We start from the raw sequence: 19,011 nt of genomic DNA, 5'->3' as shown, positions 1-19,011 counted from the left end.
GATGGAATTTGACCTTTACGTCTTTTAGGCACTGAGATTAATGTAACCGATCAGGTAAAGTATATCGGAGTCGTTCTAGATTCCAAACTTTCTTGGACACCTCACATTTATTTCAGAGTCAAAAAAGCTTGCATGGCCTTCGGTCAATGCCAGCGAACCTTTGGCGCTCGAGGCCCTTTTCGGCGTTGCGCCACTACACATATATCTTAAACAAGAAGCACTTTTTTGCTCTTACCGCTTGTGGATACTGGATCTACTGGGAAAAAATACAGTGAATCGTAGATCTACACGCACTTCGTTGTTTCCACTTTTGGTGAATTGGGACAAAATTGTCCTTGCTCACAATTGCTTGTCACTTTCCTTACAGGACATTTACCACACAATTCCCTTCACGGGAAGAGTGGACGTCTGGCTATTTGGAAAGAAGTATATCAAACAATGTAGTATGTTACACTGATGGCTCCCTTCTTAAAGGTAGAGCTGGTGCAGGAGTATATTCTCGTGAGCTAAGGCTGAATCAGTTTTACTCACTTGGTAGAAACTGCACCGTTTTTCAGGCGGAAATATTTGCTCTTATGTGTGGAGTGCAATCAGCACTTCAACAGCGCGTAATGGGTAAAGTCATATACTTCTGTTCAGATAGTCAGACTGCTATAAAAGCTCTTGCTTCGGCCAACTCAATGTTGAAGCTTGTTATCGCATGTCGAACTCAAATTGAGGAACTGAATTAAGTCAACTCTGTAAACCTTGTATGGGTACCTGGCCATTCTTCCATTTCTGGAAATGAATTGGCTGATGAGCTAGCTAGCGGTGGAGCATCGCATGACTTCATTGGCCCTGAGCCTGCTATTCCAATTTCGAAGCGCTGGGTGGAGCTTCAGATAAATTCTTGGGTGGCAACTTAGCACAAGTAATATTGGAATAGTTTGGAGTCGTGTCGTCAAACAAAATTGTGCATTACTGAGCCATCTCCAAGGGTGGCGAAGTATTTAACAAATCTGTCAAAGCAGAATTGCAGTCTCTTGGTCAGAGCGTTGACAGGCCACTGCCGACTCAACTATCACATGGCAAATATTCAGCGTTCTGACTCATTTGTGTGTGATAGTTGTGACTCCGATTATGGAACTTCGTATCACCTGATATGTAACTGTCCAGTTTTTGCGCAAATGCGAATAAAATTACTTGGTAAACATTAAGTGAAACTGAATTCAGAAGCCTGAATCTTCAGGACATTCTGTTATTCTTAACCCGCTGTGGTATTGAGCTACAGGCTATATTTACGCTAATGCGCTTTGCAGTGCCCTTTTCAGGGCACTATTAGAAAATACCAGATAAATCATAATCGCAACTAAAGTTTAGTTATTCTGATACAAGGTTCCAGATAAATGATGAACAATAATTGAATCAAACCTGGTATTGAAATGTAAGAAGGGTTCAGTCTCACCATTGGTGGATTAAGTCAGGGTTTTTTTTATTTCATATCACTTACCATTTAAACAACCTCCAACTAATTATCAAACCTGTACCCAAAACAAAAATGTTTGGAATATTTGCAGAAGAAAAATTTAAAAATGATAAACTGTTATTGATTCGCGAAATTTCACATATTGTCTCATTTTCAGACAGGAGCTCTGAAAAATAAGAAATTTTGTAGTTCTTTTGTCTCCACAGTTCGATTAAAAGGGAACAAAACTAGAGCATGCAAAAGTTGAGAATTTTGTATGCAAATCGACATGCACTGCTCTTATTCAGAACAGTTTTGTAGATGACGGCCTTTTTCGCCTTAATGTGGCATTTTGAACCACTTTGTCCAAGTTATTTTCCAGCATTAAGATTGTGAATATATAGGTAATCATTCTGAAAACCAGGCGTGAAAAATTATAAATTTTATTCCAAACTAGTAGTCCCGGCAAACTTCGTCTTGCCATCAAGTAGGCTGTTGAAAAACGCCATGGAACGCTCCGTGCAAAATGGAAGTTTCGTTCACTCCTGTTTTTTCAACTTTCCCGTCAAATATCCTTAGCTTTTTATATACACAAACACGTCGGAACACTTCAGGAACATAACTATGGAAGATTCATTCTAATCCGTCGAGCCGTTCTCAAGCCATTTCGTGACATACAAACACCATATATATATATATATATATATATATATATATATATATATATATATATATATATATATATATATATATATATAATATATATATATATAGATTACTTTTATGTGATTTAATGAGTGCACATATGAAAGGTAACGCCAATACCAACCTCCGCTTTGCCCACGCCAAAGTCCAACCGGATGGGATCCTGAAACATTCCGGCGCTGAACACGATACCATCGACCACAGTGTTGCAGAGGAATGACGCGATCATGACCAACCAGCCCCAACCTCCGTCCGGCGGAACGATTACCGAAGTCGTTGGCGGTTCCTCCTTCATCATCTGGAGTTTGTTTGTGTTACCGTTTTGCGCCTTCTTCGTGCCATTTTCAGCGTCCGGTTTCGTACTCATCTCAATTGTGTTCTGTGGTGGCATCTGCAAATCATAGGAATGGGGAGAAAATGGTTAGCAAAACGCGTGGAAAGCGGTAAGTTAATCGTGTGTATTTCTAACTGAAATCTGAATCATAATGACTGCAAATTCCAATATGTAGTAACTTGAAGAGTATGAATAGATTATACTTTGTTTGTGAAAAATGATGACGATAACCCGCATGGCATATGTCCATAAGAATGAAACTAAATTGAGGCCAAATATCAAATTAAAAAAATAATAACTCTTAAGGTGAAGATGCACCGAAACCAAACCTTAAATTGTCAAAAGCACAAATCTAGAGAACTAAACAGCCGTTCAAGCTGAAAACTTAATCGATTGATCACAACCAGCGAGTGACCAATCGAATAAGTTTTCAGCTCAAACCGCTGTCCGGTTCTCTAGATTTGTGCACTTGAAAATTTGAGGTTTGGCTTCGCTGCATCTTCACCTTAATCCGTCTTAAAAACGTGAGAAGACGAGAAGACAATTTTAACACACTTGCGATGCTGCTATGAAAATCAAAGCTTTTTTCTTCATACTCGTAAAAATGGAAGATTTCTCCTAATGCTTCCAAAACTCAACTAATAATATTCCTATATAAACCAAAAGCTCTTTATTTGCAATCTTCAAGTAGACATGAACTGAATTTTATATAGAGGGTATCAATTAGCGGTTTAGATTATGGGAAATTCGTTTGAACACAGATATGCGGAATAATTAACAAGAAATAAAAATAAAACAGAATAAATATTCTAGCCCGATACTTTAATAGACACTGTGTGGTTGATGTTGGAATATTTTGGTTTTCCTTCGAAAAGTGATTCAGGAAACAACCGGTCGGTTGATTTATCACTTAATGTCGATGTGCTAATTGAAATGTAAGGATAAATAAACAAAATGAATTAGGCGTAGGAGTTTCATGACACTACCGAATGGAATTTCACACCCGAAATTTGCAAATTGGGAAGGCCCGTTTCGAAATGAATACTTGTTTAGAATGAGAAATATTTATGATTCATTGAAATCGATTTAATAAATGCAATTCCCTGACAAGCATGATATGGACGATTTTTTTTTCAATTGTATAAGTACCGTAAAACGGGGTATCTTTGATAATGCGGGTAGCTTGGATAGTGCGAAACCCATCACATACTAAACGAAATAAGATAATATCTATTAATCAGTTAAGCAAAACGAACGCAAAAGTTAAAACATCACATGAACCTCTCAGCAAAAAATGATTGAGTTTGCATCACATCGAATCATAAATAGCCGTTTGAGTGAAATTTCATGCCAGCAAACGTAGCAGACATTAGAAATAATTGATCTTCTGCTTAGATTTATCAGCAACATAGGAAAAAAAACTGCTCCGCTGACTGAGGTTTTTAATAACAGTTTACTTTGAACACAATACTTTTCACTTTTTCAGCCATAAAGACGGTGGGCTGCATTTGACGTTTCGTGAGAGGGGAATCTGGGCTGCATATGACGTTGATATTTTTCCTCTTCGCGAGTCTCTCTCAGGTTTTGAATAGTTCGTCTCTCATATTTGCTAGCCTAGTTATAATAGAACTTGAATATAGTCTCAAATCTCTTAGCGAAAAACGTCTAGACGTATGTAACGCCCTATAAGTGTAACGTAATTTATTGAATTTTGTTCGTTTTAAACTCCATTACAAAAGTAACCCCAAAACAGAAAACCGACTTTCGGTTATAAGAAAAATTATATATCCATCAAAATCTTTTGGAAATCTACCAACTGCAATCGATAGCTAGGATACTTGTTTTAAAAATATAAATTATAATTCTTTGAAACAGTTTGCATAAATATTCCAGTTTCCTTAGAAAAAAAAAGTTATCAAAGTTACCCCATTTCACGCTAATCGGTTTGGATAAGATAGTTTTTGCTAAATTTTGGATTAAGGATCGTCCAAGTGTTCACTGAGAACTGGGCGCAAGTCCCGTAACCCGGGGCCGGATTGATTACTGGGCAAATTTGATCAGGTCGGTACACAATAGCATTTTCTTCCAAGAGCGCTGAATGCTTCGTTCGCATCATAGACATTTTATGTTTTATAGTTTATAGGTGTCTGATGATGATTTTAAATTAGAATATTTTCATATTAGTTTTTCATTCAAATATTCACAGATTATGAAAATGTCAGCAATACTGATGGAAAAGTAAGTATCGTAAAAATTCTTTTGTTTTTTTTGTCGAGGAAAATTTAAATATGTTTGCATGTTTCTAAGATTTTTATTTTAAATTTTTCAAACAAGTACTGGTATCTTGCAATTGCAGCTGATATATTGCATAAAGTTTTGAATATTTTTTCATATACCGTAAATTCGGATGAAATTTATCAGTAGGGTGAAATTGAACACCGTTTCACACGATCTATTTCCGACTCATAGAGCACCAATATCAATGTAACAGTGGTTAATGAACGTTGTTCAATTCCATAGCTATGTTCGGTGTGGTAATGGCAGACATCCATAAAATTTTAATTCTAAACAAGGATTTTGACATGGGGCCTGAAAGTTTGTATCAATGCTTAAAATATATCCCCAACACAGATTGCATCATCAAAATTCGAACCAATTTGCTCATATTGTAAAAATAATTGAATTTCTGTTGAATATTAGAAAAAAAATCTTTGGAAATTGCCTACATTTAGGCGTTTTCCAAAGGTATTCTTTATACATAATTATTGATTATTTCAGTAAATATTGTATAGTTAAGAATTTGGAAAGCATTATCGGATTCAGGGACCCCATATTAGTTGTATAGAGTTGTTTTCAAAACAAACATTAGTGGCATTGACAAGTGATTAATTTCACCCCGAAATAGGATTTCTTGATTTTTTTATTTTGAACATGTTTTATAGTACTAAAATCACATTTGTTACAAAACATTGGTACATCAGCCAATGAATTTCACCGTCGTACTTGTTTTCATGCATTCATACATTGTTTGGCATTGACATAATTATAAGAACCACACCTGAAAAATCGTGAAAATTTATCAATTTCACCCGAAATTACGGTACTGCAAAAGGTACTCAAGTTTGACATATCGCAGTACACTTTTTACAAAAATCTTGATGGCTGTCTGCCAATACCACATCAAACAAGATTCTGGAATTTTATATTATTTTCATAAAAATGATCATTATGTAGCACAATAAACTTCACAACACACAATTTGACAATGGACCAATGCACAAGTTCTCTAATTTGACGTATGAGTGGTGCCGAATTCACTCGTTGTCATGGACACGGCACCGCTCAAACGTCAGATAGTGAACTCGTGCATCGGTCCATAGTTGAGACAAACAACGTCCATTTACCACAGGTTACAATGATATTGGTGTTCTATGAGTCAGAAAGAAATCGTGTGACACCCGACTACTATGTCTTTATTAGTCTCTGCTATAATGTTCTTGATACACATGAAAATAGCTCTGAAATGAAGTGTCAAAACATAACTCATTACTTTTGCATTCATATTGCTTAACAAATTAAAAAAAACATGTTATTTCGTTTAGTATGTTGTGGATCGGGATCAAAGTTATTCGGATACTCGGTTTTGCGGTACTAAACAATCCACTGGTGCTAACCCGATAAGTGGATTACAAAAAAGTTGTATCACAATTATACCAAAATAAGTAACAAACCACAAAGTTTGTTTTATGTTTGTTTAAAAAAAACTATGAGTTGGTTGAGGAAATTGTAATACAATTATAGCAAAATCAGTTATAATAACAAAGGCTGTTGCAACAAGAGCAATTGTTTATACATAATCAGTTTTATTTCATGTCAAGACAATTACTATGTTTGTTTCAGTTTGGAAAATAACATAGTGAGTTATAGATCTGTTTGAATTACAATATATTTAGTTACAATTTTTTTCACCTTAGAGTTAATTTTGTTATAATTTTTATCATTTCAATTACTAACCATCCAAAATTATAGCATATTTTATTTGAAAAAAAAAAGCGTTAACTAGGTAACAAACTCTTTTATAATCCTGTTATAATTCACTGATCTGGAAGCCCACATGCAAACTGCAAGTATTTAAGATGTTGTTTAGCTTAAATGAAAACTTCTGAGCTCATTTTTGAAAACATACAGCATTACATGCTTTATTTTTCAATCATAACACCGTTCATTATTAAAACGTGCATATTTCAAGGGAAGTTGCCTTCATCTAGGCGTATAATACTACTTACCAAATCATAATTTTAAAATAATACAATCAAATACATGAGTTCTAAGAACTCTGACATAATTTTCAGATTCGTAGGTAGGAAGGGAAATTTTCTATTCTCAAACCTGTTCTGTTGTATGGTGATCAATTTAGCTCCAATGTGTTATTTTCAATTTTCAATACTTAAAGCAATTTTATGAAATGTTAAATGTTATTCCATAAAAAATAACAAACACTGATAAAAGTCAATGAAGTACTGGTCTTGAAAATATTTGAATTGCTGAGAATAATATAAATAAAAGTTGTAAAATAGTGATCTATTTGTCCCCGCATTGCGGTATCATAATCTCTGTGATGCACAAAACACCTATGTTGATTTATTATTGAGTTTTTAAATTTACTGAAGTTAATAAAAATTTGCTTGGTTATATACATATTTGAATCATAATAATAAATGAATATGATTGGTGTAGTTTAGGGGCCTTCCTTAGCTAAGTGGTTAGAGTCCGCGGCTATACAAATGTAAAGAAAAGCCATGCTGAAGGTGTCTGGGTTCGATTCCCAGTCGTTCCAGGATCTTCCAATAAGTAAATTTCCTTAACTTCCCTGGGCATAGAGTATCTTCGTACCTGCCACACGATATACACATGCAAAAATGGTCAATTGGCAAAGAAAGCTCTCAGTTAATAACTGTGAAAGTACTCATAAGAACACTAAGCTGAGAAGCAGGCTTTGTCCCAGTTGGGACGTAACGCCAGAAAGAAGAAGAAGAAGAAGAAGAAGAAGATTTTTGTATAACCTGAATGTAAATGATTTATACAGAAATATTATAATTATCTTACAAAACTTAATTAAAGATAACAGTTTTTGAGCCATAATAATAATGTTCTGGTGGCTTTTATTATGTCAGATTAAATCATTAGGTTTTATTAATAATAAATAAATAAAACCTAAAAGTACTTCTTTAGAAAAAAATTAAAGGTAACTATTAGTTAATCTCTGCACACTAAGCTCTAACGGTGAATTTCACCGTAATCTCAACAGCTGAACAGTTCGGTGAAATAAAACACCGTAATTCCGTCGAAATTTTACGGATTCCGGTGATTTTTCACGGAATACTGTAAAAATTTACAATATTCCGTTAATTTATTTTACCGAACTGTTCAGCATTTGAGATTTTACAGGAATCCGTAAAATAATTTAAGTGTGTGGAATATGTCTTAATAGAAGATCCTTAAAATTTGGAGAAAAATCCACGAGAGATTCCTGCAGCAGTTCTTTGAAGAATAAGTCGTGGAATGGATGATTTTATAATTGAATTAAATGAGCATGCAAGATTTACTCGTAGGAGTTCTCCCTGGAGAATTTTGACCGCTGCAAACATTCTGGAGTTTACTTTGAAGTGCAGAATAAGGTCGAGATCAAAAGTATTTCTGTTCCGTGAGTCATAAAGCGATTTATGGAGGTTCGACTGTATCAAAATGTTTTGAGCCAAATTTGCATATTCATTTCGATAAAAATATTATCCGAGCAGCCATAAGCACGAATTAAAAGCCCCAAATTGATATCTGAAATGCTTATAGACATTCATGTACCGCTACAAATACAGACACGCCTGGGTAAAATTCCGCACGGAATCCTCTGTATGAATTTTTGAAAAAAAAAAAACATTCGCAGAGTTACAGAAAATTCACAAAATTACTCTTGGAGAGATTCCTGGAGAAATTTCAAAATGAATCCTTAAGGCCCAAGTAAATATGGAGCAAATGTCAAAAGTGAAAAAGCAGCTGTCGCCCCTAAAATCGACAAATCAAAAAAAAAATAAAAAATAAAAACACAGCTGTTCTATTTTCAAAATAAAAAGGCTGTGTGTCTTTATTTCTTCCGACTTGCCGACTTCAAGAGCGAAAACCGCTTTTTCAATTTTGACATTTGCTCCATTTTTACTTGCACCTTAAAGAAACATCTGGAGAAATCCTAGAATTAATTTTTGAAGGAATCCTTGGAAACTCACGTATGTATAAGGACTGTTCATTTTATAAAGTGGACACCTTCTCCATGCAATATCTTCTGAATTACCAATGAAATCATAATCGGTTTTCTGTACATCGTTCAACTAGTATTGTACAAAAAGTTACCAAAATAATTAAATTTCTTACTTATTAGGAATAACGTTTAGAACGGTCGATTTTTGGAGGTTATCAATCTCAATGATTGTTAGAAATTATCTGGAAAATTCGACATTCTATAAATTTAATTTAAAAAAAGGCTTGTTCTTCGAAAGCATCATCAATCAGAAGCCTGCTAAAAAATATCCAGCTATTTTTGGAACAACAATTTTTCACATATCATAAAGCATTTTTCATCGATTTTTTTTTTGAAAAAAAATATTTTAAATTCAAATAGAACTTATACGAGTAGAATTTTAAGGTTCAAAGTACGTCCTGACGGAAGGTATAATATACAGTGAAACCTCCATGAGTCGATATTGAAGGGACCATCGACTCATGGAAATATCGAGTCATGGAACAGCAATCCTTTGGAAAGCTGCTTCTAGGGACCATCATAGTAACCATGAAATTTTGTTTGTAGTATGGTTCCATGAGTCGATATCGAGTCATGGAACATCGACTCATGGAGGTATCACTGTAGTATTAATATGAAAAGTAACCAACGCCTTCATAGAATTGGTTATTTAGTCTCCACGTAATATTTTAGGCACAAAAGAAAAACAAATGCTTTACATTCAGAAGACCTCTCATAGCACAATGACAATCATCAAAACTGGGAACACTGCTTTAATGAAATCAAATTTATTTTCCGTGTATTATTTTCAAAATGTGTTATTTTGAGATTACCTATCAACATATTTGGAGAAAAACGATTACAATTTGTTCTAGATCGATAAATATGCGTAGATGATTTTAAAAGCATCGGGTTTTTTTTAAATAAAATGACTATAAAGAGTAAAATTTGTACCTGAGAATGTCGGTAAAACTCAAGATTTAGCTCTCTTTCATACAATTATAGTTTCTTTAGTAATCCAAATCAATTTTCAACACGCTTTTAGCTTTACTTTTTTGCTGGTAGTAAAAGGAAGGTGTATCAGCAAGTTTGTCCATAAGGAATAAATCACTAAAGTGATCTCATGTCAGAAAACGGTGGAATATTATTGATGTTTTTAAAGCTCTATTTTTAGTAGAATAGTAAAGGATACCAACGTACAAATTGTTTATGAAAATTAGGATTTTTATCGTGCGAACAATAATGCTCGACTTTGATGAACAGTTTTTATTTTTTTGTTTTTGGAAAAAAAACTATTTAGTTCTTCAACTAAAAGCATGTCGTAAGTTTTTATATTTTCTTAATATTGTAGAAAAAAAGTTGAACGATTCACAAAAACCGATTACGGCTCTATCAAAGTGTCCACTTTGTAAAATGAACGGTCCTTATGCCTAGATGTATTCCTGAATGTATTCCGTTTTTTTCTGTTAAATGAAACTTCTGAATGTTTTATTCTTGGAGAAATTTTAGCCGATTCTTCAGGAGAATTTTCTTTTTTTGTACGAATCTTGTGAAGAACTTTTGGAAGAATTCTTGGATAATATCTTTGATAAATTTTATTCAGTATCCATTGGGAAATTTAGGTACAAAATTACGTAAGAATCCTTTGAAAATTTTGTAGATGAATCTTTGATGGATAAAAAAAATCATAGGGTTATTCATTGTAGAATTTCTTGAAGAACCACTGGAGCAACATATGAAGGAATTCCTGGAATAATCCTAATATGAACCCGTGAAAGCTTCTTCTTCTTTTTGGCGTTACGCCCCAGCTGGGACAGAGCATTCCGCTTTCAACTGAAAGCTTTCTTTGTCAATTGACCATTTTTGTATGTGTTTATCGTGTAGATGGTACGAAGATACTTCATGCCCCTGCAAAGTCAAGGAAAACTTGCTGAATAGCTGCGCGTTTAGCGTTACGATCATCTAGGCTCCCGTGAACGAAGGCTATGAAGAATTTATTAAATGAAAACCTAGCGGATTCTTAAAACACCCAAGTGTAAAAAATGGAAATCATAATATGTTTAATTTGTCCATCGATATAATTAAATGTTATACGTGTCAAAAGGTGTGCTGTTTTTATACAATTGATTTTATTTGATGTAAGATAAAAAAAGACCAACATTGGAATATTCGATTTGACTTGTTAGAAAAAATGTTTGCCGATTACAGTTTTTAAGAAAAAAATATTTAAATGCTGTATTTTGAGGTTGTTTCTAAGCTACTTGACAAAGGTTTAGATAAAAAAAACTAATTTGAACTAAATCGTTGGAAGTTTAGTCAAAATAAACATATATCAGTCAAAATAAAATAACTAACTACAGATCACTTTTTGCTAAGGAACTCAAGTCCGATTTCAGCTTCAACTATAAAAAATCTCTCGATAAATCGAATGGGGACAGAAAAGGAAATTATTTTGCTGGCTTTTTTAAACGGAAAACAGTCAAAAGTATTTTGTTTTTAATTTGAATAACAAGCTTTGAATGTTTTTGATTATAAACTCGAGGAGCGTCAAACTTGTAATATTTGCCTAAGATTTCAGTTTTCTTAACTGAGCTAGATTAAATTATAATATGAAATATAATATACGACTCACACTATCCATGTTATTATTAAAGTTACTATCAAAGTTACCCCGTTTTACGATATTATTTATCATTAGCTAAAAAAATATCAAAATCGATTTTTTCCGACACTACTTGCAAGAATTTCTTAAGTAATTCCTGAAAAAAAAATCTGGAGAAACTCTTTTTTGAAAAAATGTATGGTTCGGAGTCAGAAAACAAGAAACTAAAACATGTTGTACAGAAACTTCAAAACATTCCTTCGTTTGTATCATCAATTACACGTTCTTATAAATCCACGTTACTTATTTCGAGAAATTTTCCCTTCACCCATCACCAGACGTTTTTCCCAAGTCTATATCAATCGAAGCATCTCGTAAACAACGAAATTGTTTGAAAACATTTGACTCCACGCTCTCTTCATTCAGAAAATCTTGTCTTCAGGCGATAGGTTGCCCAGTATGGACCACGTGTGAATAATATTTACACAAAGTAGATCACTGTTTCAGAAAGAGCGATGTCGCGTCGCTCAAGAATAACATTCATAATTCTAGATAACGGAACAGCCAAATTTGTAGACTTCTCACTGGAACCTGACGTGGCCGAATCGTGTCGAGTCGGTGATGACGCTCTTCAGCTACACCAAAAGACAACGACGTCTTTTATTCGACGAGTCATTACCTAATCGCCAACAGTAGGTCGACGATCTGCGTAAGAAAACGAGCCCCTCCGTCATATAAGTAAATATACACTGGTCCCACAATTCGAAATCATTTACGGCTTTACATGAAGAAAATGAAGCACTTACTTAGTACTGTGTCACTAATTAAAGCAGTTTATATGGTGCATCAAGAAGAATCTATAGTATTAATCGGTCCCTCTATGTACGGAACTAATTCCATAAGCGTGAGTTTTTAAATGTAGAAACAAATCAGCTGAATCAAAAATTGTGGATGATTCAACTGTGAGGGGTGGCTGTAATCACAGAGAACAGACGTTCATCTTTAATCGTCAGCGTGTGTAAAGTTTTGTACGGGACCTTTTAAAGTATGTCGTTATGCTCCTGTTACGCGGCGCTGTGATCAGAATAAAGGAGCTTCAATTTTGCCGCTTTTTACATTTTGGCGCTAGTGTCACCATAAAAAATTGCCACTTGTCGCTAGCGTTGCTTTGTGTGCCAATGAATGTTGACGTTTACTAGCGCCATCGTGTGGTCGAAACGAGTTTGTATGTCGCACTGTCTGCGTTGGTGGCGCTGATGATTGACTCAAACCTTTACACATGATTTTGATGGAATTTTGTTCGAGCCTCTATGTCTGTTCTCTGTGCTGTAATGGCAGTCACTTGACGTCATAGGCTGCCGGAGTCGTCGCCATACAAAACACATTCTGATGAACAAGCAATATGTTTACCAGAGGCGAAAAAAAGAACATCGTGTAGACGCAGCATAATATAATTTGTTGCTTGTTATATTGAATGGCGGTTTTTACGATTTGACTGCAAGTATGGCTTGGTTTGGCCGGAGGCGACTCTGAGAGTGTTGTGCCGCGTCAGCCGTGGTCCATTCAGCCAACATATGCGAATTTCGAACCGGTATGGCCATAACACGCACACACACCCAGTCGAGAGCCAACCACCCCATGGAGCTTCTCATTCACATTGACCTTGACTTTCAGCCGTGGTCGGTAGCCGGAGTATAGATATCACCGCGCCACCGGTTAAATACCTTCTAATCGTCGGTCGTCGCTTGCAGGAAAAAAAAACTTACTCGAGCTGTGAGTGGCAAGAGTGAAACAAGTGTGATGTGTTCAGAGAATTGAGCTTAACCATGGATAACCGATTTGTAGTTGTACTCCTTGATGTATCAGAACAATCGAATGAATGGGTCTTGGGATTATCTAGCAATTCTCAATGTTCACAAATCGAGAGTTCAAAATAGATAAAAAACAATAACGGCACCAGCATCCTTTTCTTCTTCTTCTTTCTGGCATTACGTCCCAATTAGGACAGAGCCTGCTTCTCAGCTTAGTGTTCTAATGAGCTCTTCCACAGTTATTAACTGAGAGCATTCTTTGTCAATTGACCATTTTTACATGTGTATATCATCGAATGGCAGATACGAAGATACTCTATGCCATGGAAGTCGAGAAAATTTCCAACCCGAAAAGATTATCGACCAGTAGGATTCAAACCAACGACCAACGGCCAAGCTGAGCCTGCTGAATAGCTGCGCGTTTACCGCTACGGCTATCTGGGCCCGCTCAATAGTGGTTATCACGCTCAATGGTATGGGTGCCCGAGTGTAGATGTAGTTGTGAACCTTAGAGGAAAACAATATGCACTCGGTCTCGGTAAACACCCAGAACCTGGGTGTAAATATTTCAAATTGGGTAATATTTCCTTATGCATTTTGATGAGTCTAAAAAGTGTGTGCAAGTTTCGTTAAGGAAAACAAAAACAAACTGAGTATGATGAGCGTATGCAAGTGTCACTAAGCTCTATACGGTCCTCAGAGAAAAGAAGAAGTGTTAGTTAAACAATAATTGTTACTAGAGATCGAGTATACCTCTGCATCTCTACAGTTGTCATGGGAAGGATATTGAGTAATTGGAATAGTTTTGATTTCCTCGACTAGGTGATTATTGAATGCTATTGGGCACAGTATTGGTCACATCACATAAAATTGCATATTATTGTTGAGTTTTAGACAGTTTGCTGGACAAAAATCCCCCATGCCAGGATGAATCAAAGGTTTCAATTTTTCTCATTGACGAAAATTTACATTACGAAAAGTTCCTGGACCGACAAGGAATCGAACCCAGACACCTTCAGCATGGCTTTGCTTTGTACCAATGGAGTTCTATTTTCTTCTTTCTGGCGTTACGTTCCCAATGGAATAGTACTTATGAGCACATTCTCAGTTATTAACTGAGAGCTTTCTTTGTCATCGATCAGCATGTGTATATCTTGTGGAAGGTACGATGATTCTCTATAAGCCTCTATGGGAAGTCGAGAAAATTGTTTTACACAAATAATTTTGACCAACGGGATTGAAACCCACGATCCTCAGCTGAATAGCTGTGCGTTTACCGCTACGACAATATGCCCATTTTGATGAGAGGAAACAAAAGTGCTCCGCTGTCCAATCATCTTTCCTTGTTCGCTATGCGGCACATCCATGAAATGGCATGCCCAACGTATCCTTCCATATTTTGCTATCTACTTTATACTATGTTTCCCGTAAAACTCATTGAGCTCGTGGTGAATCATTTTACGCCACCAGATACTGTTCTGTAGGGTGACGAAGCGACAGTGAAAGCCACTGACGTAAATCAGGAGATTGTGATTGTGTAAAAGTATGTAAAATAAGTCGCTTCAGAAAAACTGAGTGATGTACTCAGAGCAGAGTTGGGAATGGTAATAGTAGTAGGCTTGAGTTTTTGCAAAAATCACGTGGCTCTTCTAATACAGTAGGGTAGATGTACCAATAGTGGAGGTACTAAGCATTGAACTTCATTTAACCGTATTAATTCAAGAAGCGCAATTAATGCACATGTTGATGTTGTAACGAGAAGTAACGAGCATATACTTAATGAGAAAAATGATATCGTCGTAGTAATCCAAGGCATGTCAGTGAAAAATAATACCGTTCCTATAATTGCGGTATCCGTTTTTTTTTCTTATGGGATCTTCCATTATAGGAACACTTTACCGCAACTATTGGTACAAGCAAGAACACTTTCAGCAATTTTAGTGATATTTCATCAGATTTAAAGCAATTTGAACGCTCTTTTCAACTATTCAGTGTATCAAAAAGCCAATACGTCGATTGGCAGTGTCGGTTCTGTGGCTAAGGCAGTGTCGGTTCTGGGGCACTACCGCAACTATAGGAACACCCACAACTAAGGGAACACTTACCCTAGTTCAAAATTGTGATTCTCATCAAGTAGCCTATGTTGGGTACATGAATTTTCTAAATAAGTAGTGTCATTGAAGGTTGTAAATGCGGGAAATGCAGCGGGAAATAGAACTTTTTTCTACAGTAGTTTCGGGTTGCCCTTAGCAAAGGGTGTTTTGCTATTTTCAACGCATTTTGCCTACAGCAGCAATAGGCGTGAGTTTCACTGGCTCCGCTGACTGTGATTTGCTGCGATTGCCTACTGTAATGTGAATTTCAGAACATTTCCCAACTCTGACTCAGAGTAAACCTCCGACTTCCGAGTCAAGTACACGACCAGTAGTAAATAGTTAACTCCATACGATTTTTATCTGAATATTTCAGTTTCATATTTTAGTTTAATAATTAGCAAACTGTCACAGCTTTCTTGTAAGATACGGTTAAAATTTAGTGCTCTATATCCTGTAATGATCTTAAAAAACGTTGAAAGTTGACGAACGTACTCGGTAATTAACCTACACATTTTCATCACTTTACTAACAGGGTTCTGATATTACTATTATAACAAACGCATTTTTCTTCCGGAAATTAGAAGTTTGCCAGCTGTCGAAGCATCTTAGATCGAAGCGTGCATTGTTCTTCCAAACAGTAGTCAATATTCTTAACAAAACATACAATGCAAGAGACTTAAATACGAGCCTTGGAGTAGGTCAATGTAGCATTTTCTGGAACTTGTCAGTCGACCGAGGATGAAGCTCTTGTGTTTCTCTGACAGCAAATTGTACAAAATATGATCCAATATTTTAGGTAGTCCAATATTGTGCAGATTTTCAGACAATATTTCTATAGAAGCTGAATTTAAACTGCCCCTAATATCTAACAAAATGAATATAACTTTGGCTTTTGTTATTTAAATTCTTAATGAGTCATCTAGCCATGATTTGAACTTTTTTAAACGAGAACGATTCAGTCTAAATAAAAAAATAGTCACAAAGAGATATGTGCTGTCGAATTCGAGTAAGATTACAATTATCTGGAAACTTGGGAGATTTATTTTCATAAAACTGAACTTTTTTATGCTTAGTGGTTTCGGCCTATTTTGTACCAAGGGCCCCCTTCAAGACATCTGACCTGGACCCCTCGAGGCCCAAATCCGGCACTGTACACAACAAGTACAGTTGAGGTTCAAATACGCATATCTATCAAAGGATGCAAACTAGCGGAATTGAGTGTTTTAGTACTAATTGAAATATAAAAATGAGGCTTGTTAGAGTAGCTAAATATTTTAGTCTACTTATTTATCCGATAGAAGGAAGAGATTGAGTTTTCAAATTATTATATTTGCAGGCTTTGTAGCCGTGCGGTTTATGGCGTCTGTCTTTCAGCGTATTGTGTCACGAAGCGTGGGTTCGATACCCGCTCCTGTCGGAGAAAACTTTTTCTTGACATGTTCAAATTTTCTTGACATGTTCAGATAATGAAGAAAGAAAAGATAATCGGCAGACGGAGAAACAAGGCCTTGCCCAATTGCAAAGTTGGCATGGAAATTTCAATAGGCATATTTAAAAAATTGCTAATCTTTTTCAATATTTCTCCGACTTCAAATGAAAGCTATATCCTTTCTCTATACGATGCCACTAAGTTTGCTATGTGTTCCAAGCGAAATATGAGACATATCACGTGACGAAATACCCAAGATTTATCAAAAAATGGGCTTTTTCGCAAACTGTTCAGCTAGCTGGCGTACGAGGGGTCCACCAATTCAAGAAAACAGAAAGGACCACCCTTAAGTTTTATCGAAAACTAGCGATCAGTGACATAAAATTGGAATTCTAACGATGGGTGCCGATGGCGGCCTGGTTTCAGCGAGAATTGCTCATAGGTGATATTTTTTGAATTTTCAAAAGTATGGTTTACAGAATTCATGTTTACGTAAAATTTGTCAAGGGGGCATTGCTGGGTTTCCATTTAATTTTTTATTTTTTTTTCTTTAGATTGTTTAAGCAATTTCCTTAATAACCATCCCAATAGTTTATTCCAGAAATAGTTCTTGAGAGTGGAAGTCCACTGAGACTATAATATTATCATAGCAAAAAAAAGAATACTGACTGCAATTCTTTATCGAAGTTTGTGAAATTCTTCAGATAATTAAAAATTGTTGAGACATTTTCCCTGTATATTTTCCAGGCATTTCTTTTCGGATTTTTTCTGAGAATTGCTCCAGCATCACATAAACTATAACAATTCCTGCAATAAATTCTTCATGAATTTCCTAATGTTTAATCAGAGATTTTAAAAGAAATTCTCCCTGGAGTTATTTTACGATTTCTTAAAAAGTTCATCGAAAATTAATATAGAGATTCCCAAAATTTGGAAATTTCATAGCATTAAAATAATTTATACAGAAATACTTAATGTATTAAATATTGATTTGCTCCAGGTAAAGTAAAGTTCATCCTAAATATGTCGTTTTGGTTTCTCCAGCAATTGATCCTGCGATTTCACTAGAGTATTTTTTCTTAGATATTCCACTAAATATTGACACAGGTTTTTTTTTTCAAGTTCAAATTAGGAAACAGATCGCAGGCAAACATATTTTGAGGACAATGCATCCTTCGGGTTTTATTTATGTAATTATAATTTATTTATGAATATCTCTACATTACTAAAAAATAATCTGTTGAATCCAAAGAAAATTTCTCACGACATTACTTCATGGGTTTTATAAATTATACTAGAAGGGCCTTCCTTAGCCATGTGGTTAGAGTTCGCGGCCACATAGCAAAGCCATGGTGAAGGTGTCTGGGTTCGAATCTCGGTCAGCCCAGGATCTTTGCGTAATGGAAATTTCCTTGATTTCCCTGGGCATAGAGTATCATTGTACCTGCCACACGATATACGAATCATCGACTAGTGAAAATGGTAACTTTGGCAAAAAAAAGCTATCAGTTAATAACTGTGGAAGTGCTCATAAGAACACTAAGCTGAGAAGTAGGCTCTGTCCTAGTAAGAACCTAATGCCAAGAAGAAGAAGACCATAAGAAACATCTATATGATTTTTTTTTGCAACTCCGTTGCAAATCAATCAATTTTTCATTGAGAAGTTGATCAACATAACGGCCTACTTTTCCTACCAAAAAAACAGTGCTGAAAAGTGCTACTTTTCAGCACTCTTTTCGGTGCTGAAAAGTAAAACTTTTCAGTACTGTTTTGGTAGGCGTCAACTGAATAACCCAGTCTCTTCATGCCATGCTTATTCTGCGCGGCGTGTGTGTGGCCTCGAGTGACGTGAAGCGACTAATGTTAATCAAATGGAAGCGAGTCGATACCTCTCCGACTCGTCTCGCCTTACATGCCGCACAGAATAACAACAAGTGCATCTGATTCTATTATTTATTTTATGACTGGCGTGAGGTGAGAATTGTCGGTGTCGTATAACAAGGTGGCAATTCTCGAATCGAGTGAAGTGACTTTCCATTTGGTTTACACGGCGAGTCACTTCACTAGAGTCTATATCCATTGTGGGATCTGGTTCCCACACAGATTGGCGATTCTGATGTGGAATCGGATCGTCCAGTATTTGAGCTACTGTCTGTGCTGTCTTACTTTTTCATTCCTCCATACCGATGGGAGCGAAAATTTGTGACATTCCTGGATACTAATGTATCACAGCCTACGTGATTGAAAAATACTGAATTGAAACTACGCATGACTGTATGCCCATGTGGGTCCTATTGAAAT

The 19,011-nt window shown here is 35.7% G+C and overlaps 1 protein-coding gene across 1 annotated transcript in view; it reads right to left on the bottom strand.

Moving 5' to 3' along the window:
* Positions 1 to 19,011, bottom strand: part of LOC5577357 (monocarboxylate transporter 5) — a 58,064-nt gene that overhangs the window by 19,611 nt on the left and 19,442 nt on the right. The window contains exon 2 of the mRNA XM_001656385.2: positions 2,274 to 2,540. Coding sequence (XP_001656435.2) covers positions 2,274 to 2,540 — 267 coding nt within the window. The remainder of the gene's footprint in view (positions 1 to 2,273; positions 2,541 to 19,011) is intronic.

This window comes from Aedes aegypti, chromosome 3, assembly GCF_002204515.2.
Source record: "Aedes aegypti strain LVP_AGWG chromosome 3, AaegL5.0 Primary Assembly, whole genome shotgun sequence".
Classification (NCBI taxonomy): Eukaryota; Metazoa; Arthropoda; class Insecta; order Diptera; family Culicidae; genus Aedes; species Aedes aegypti.
The sequence above is the reverse complement of the archived record's forward strand: the minus strand, read 5'-3'. Positions and strand labels throughout refer to the sequence as shown.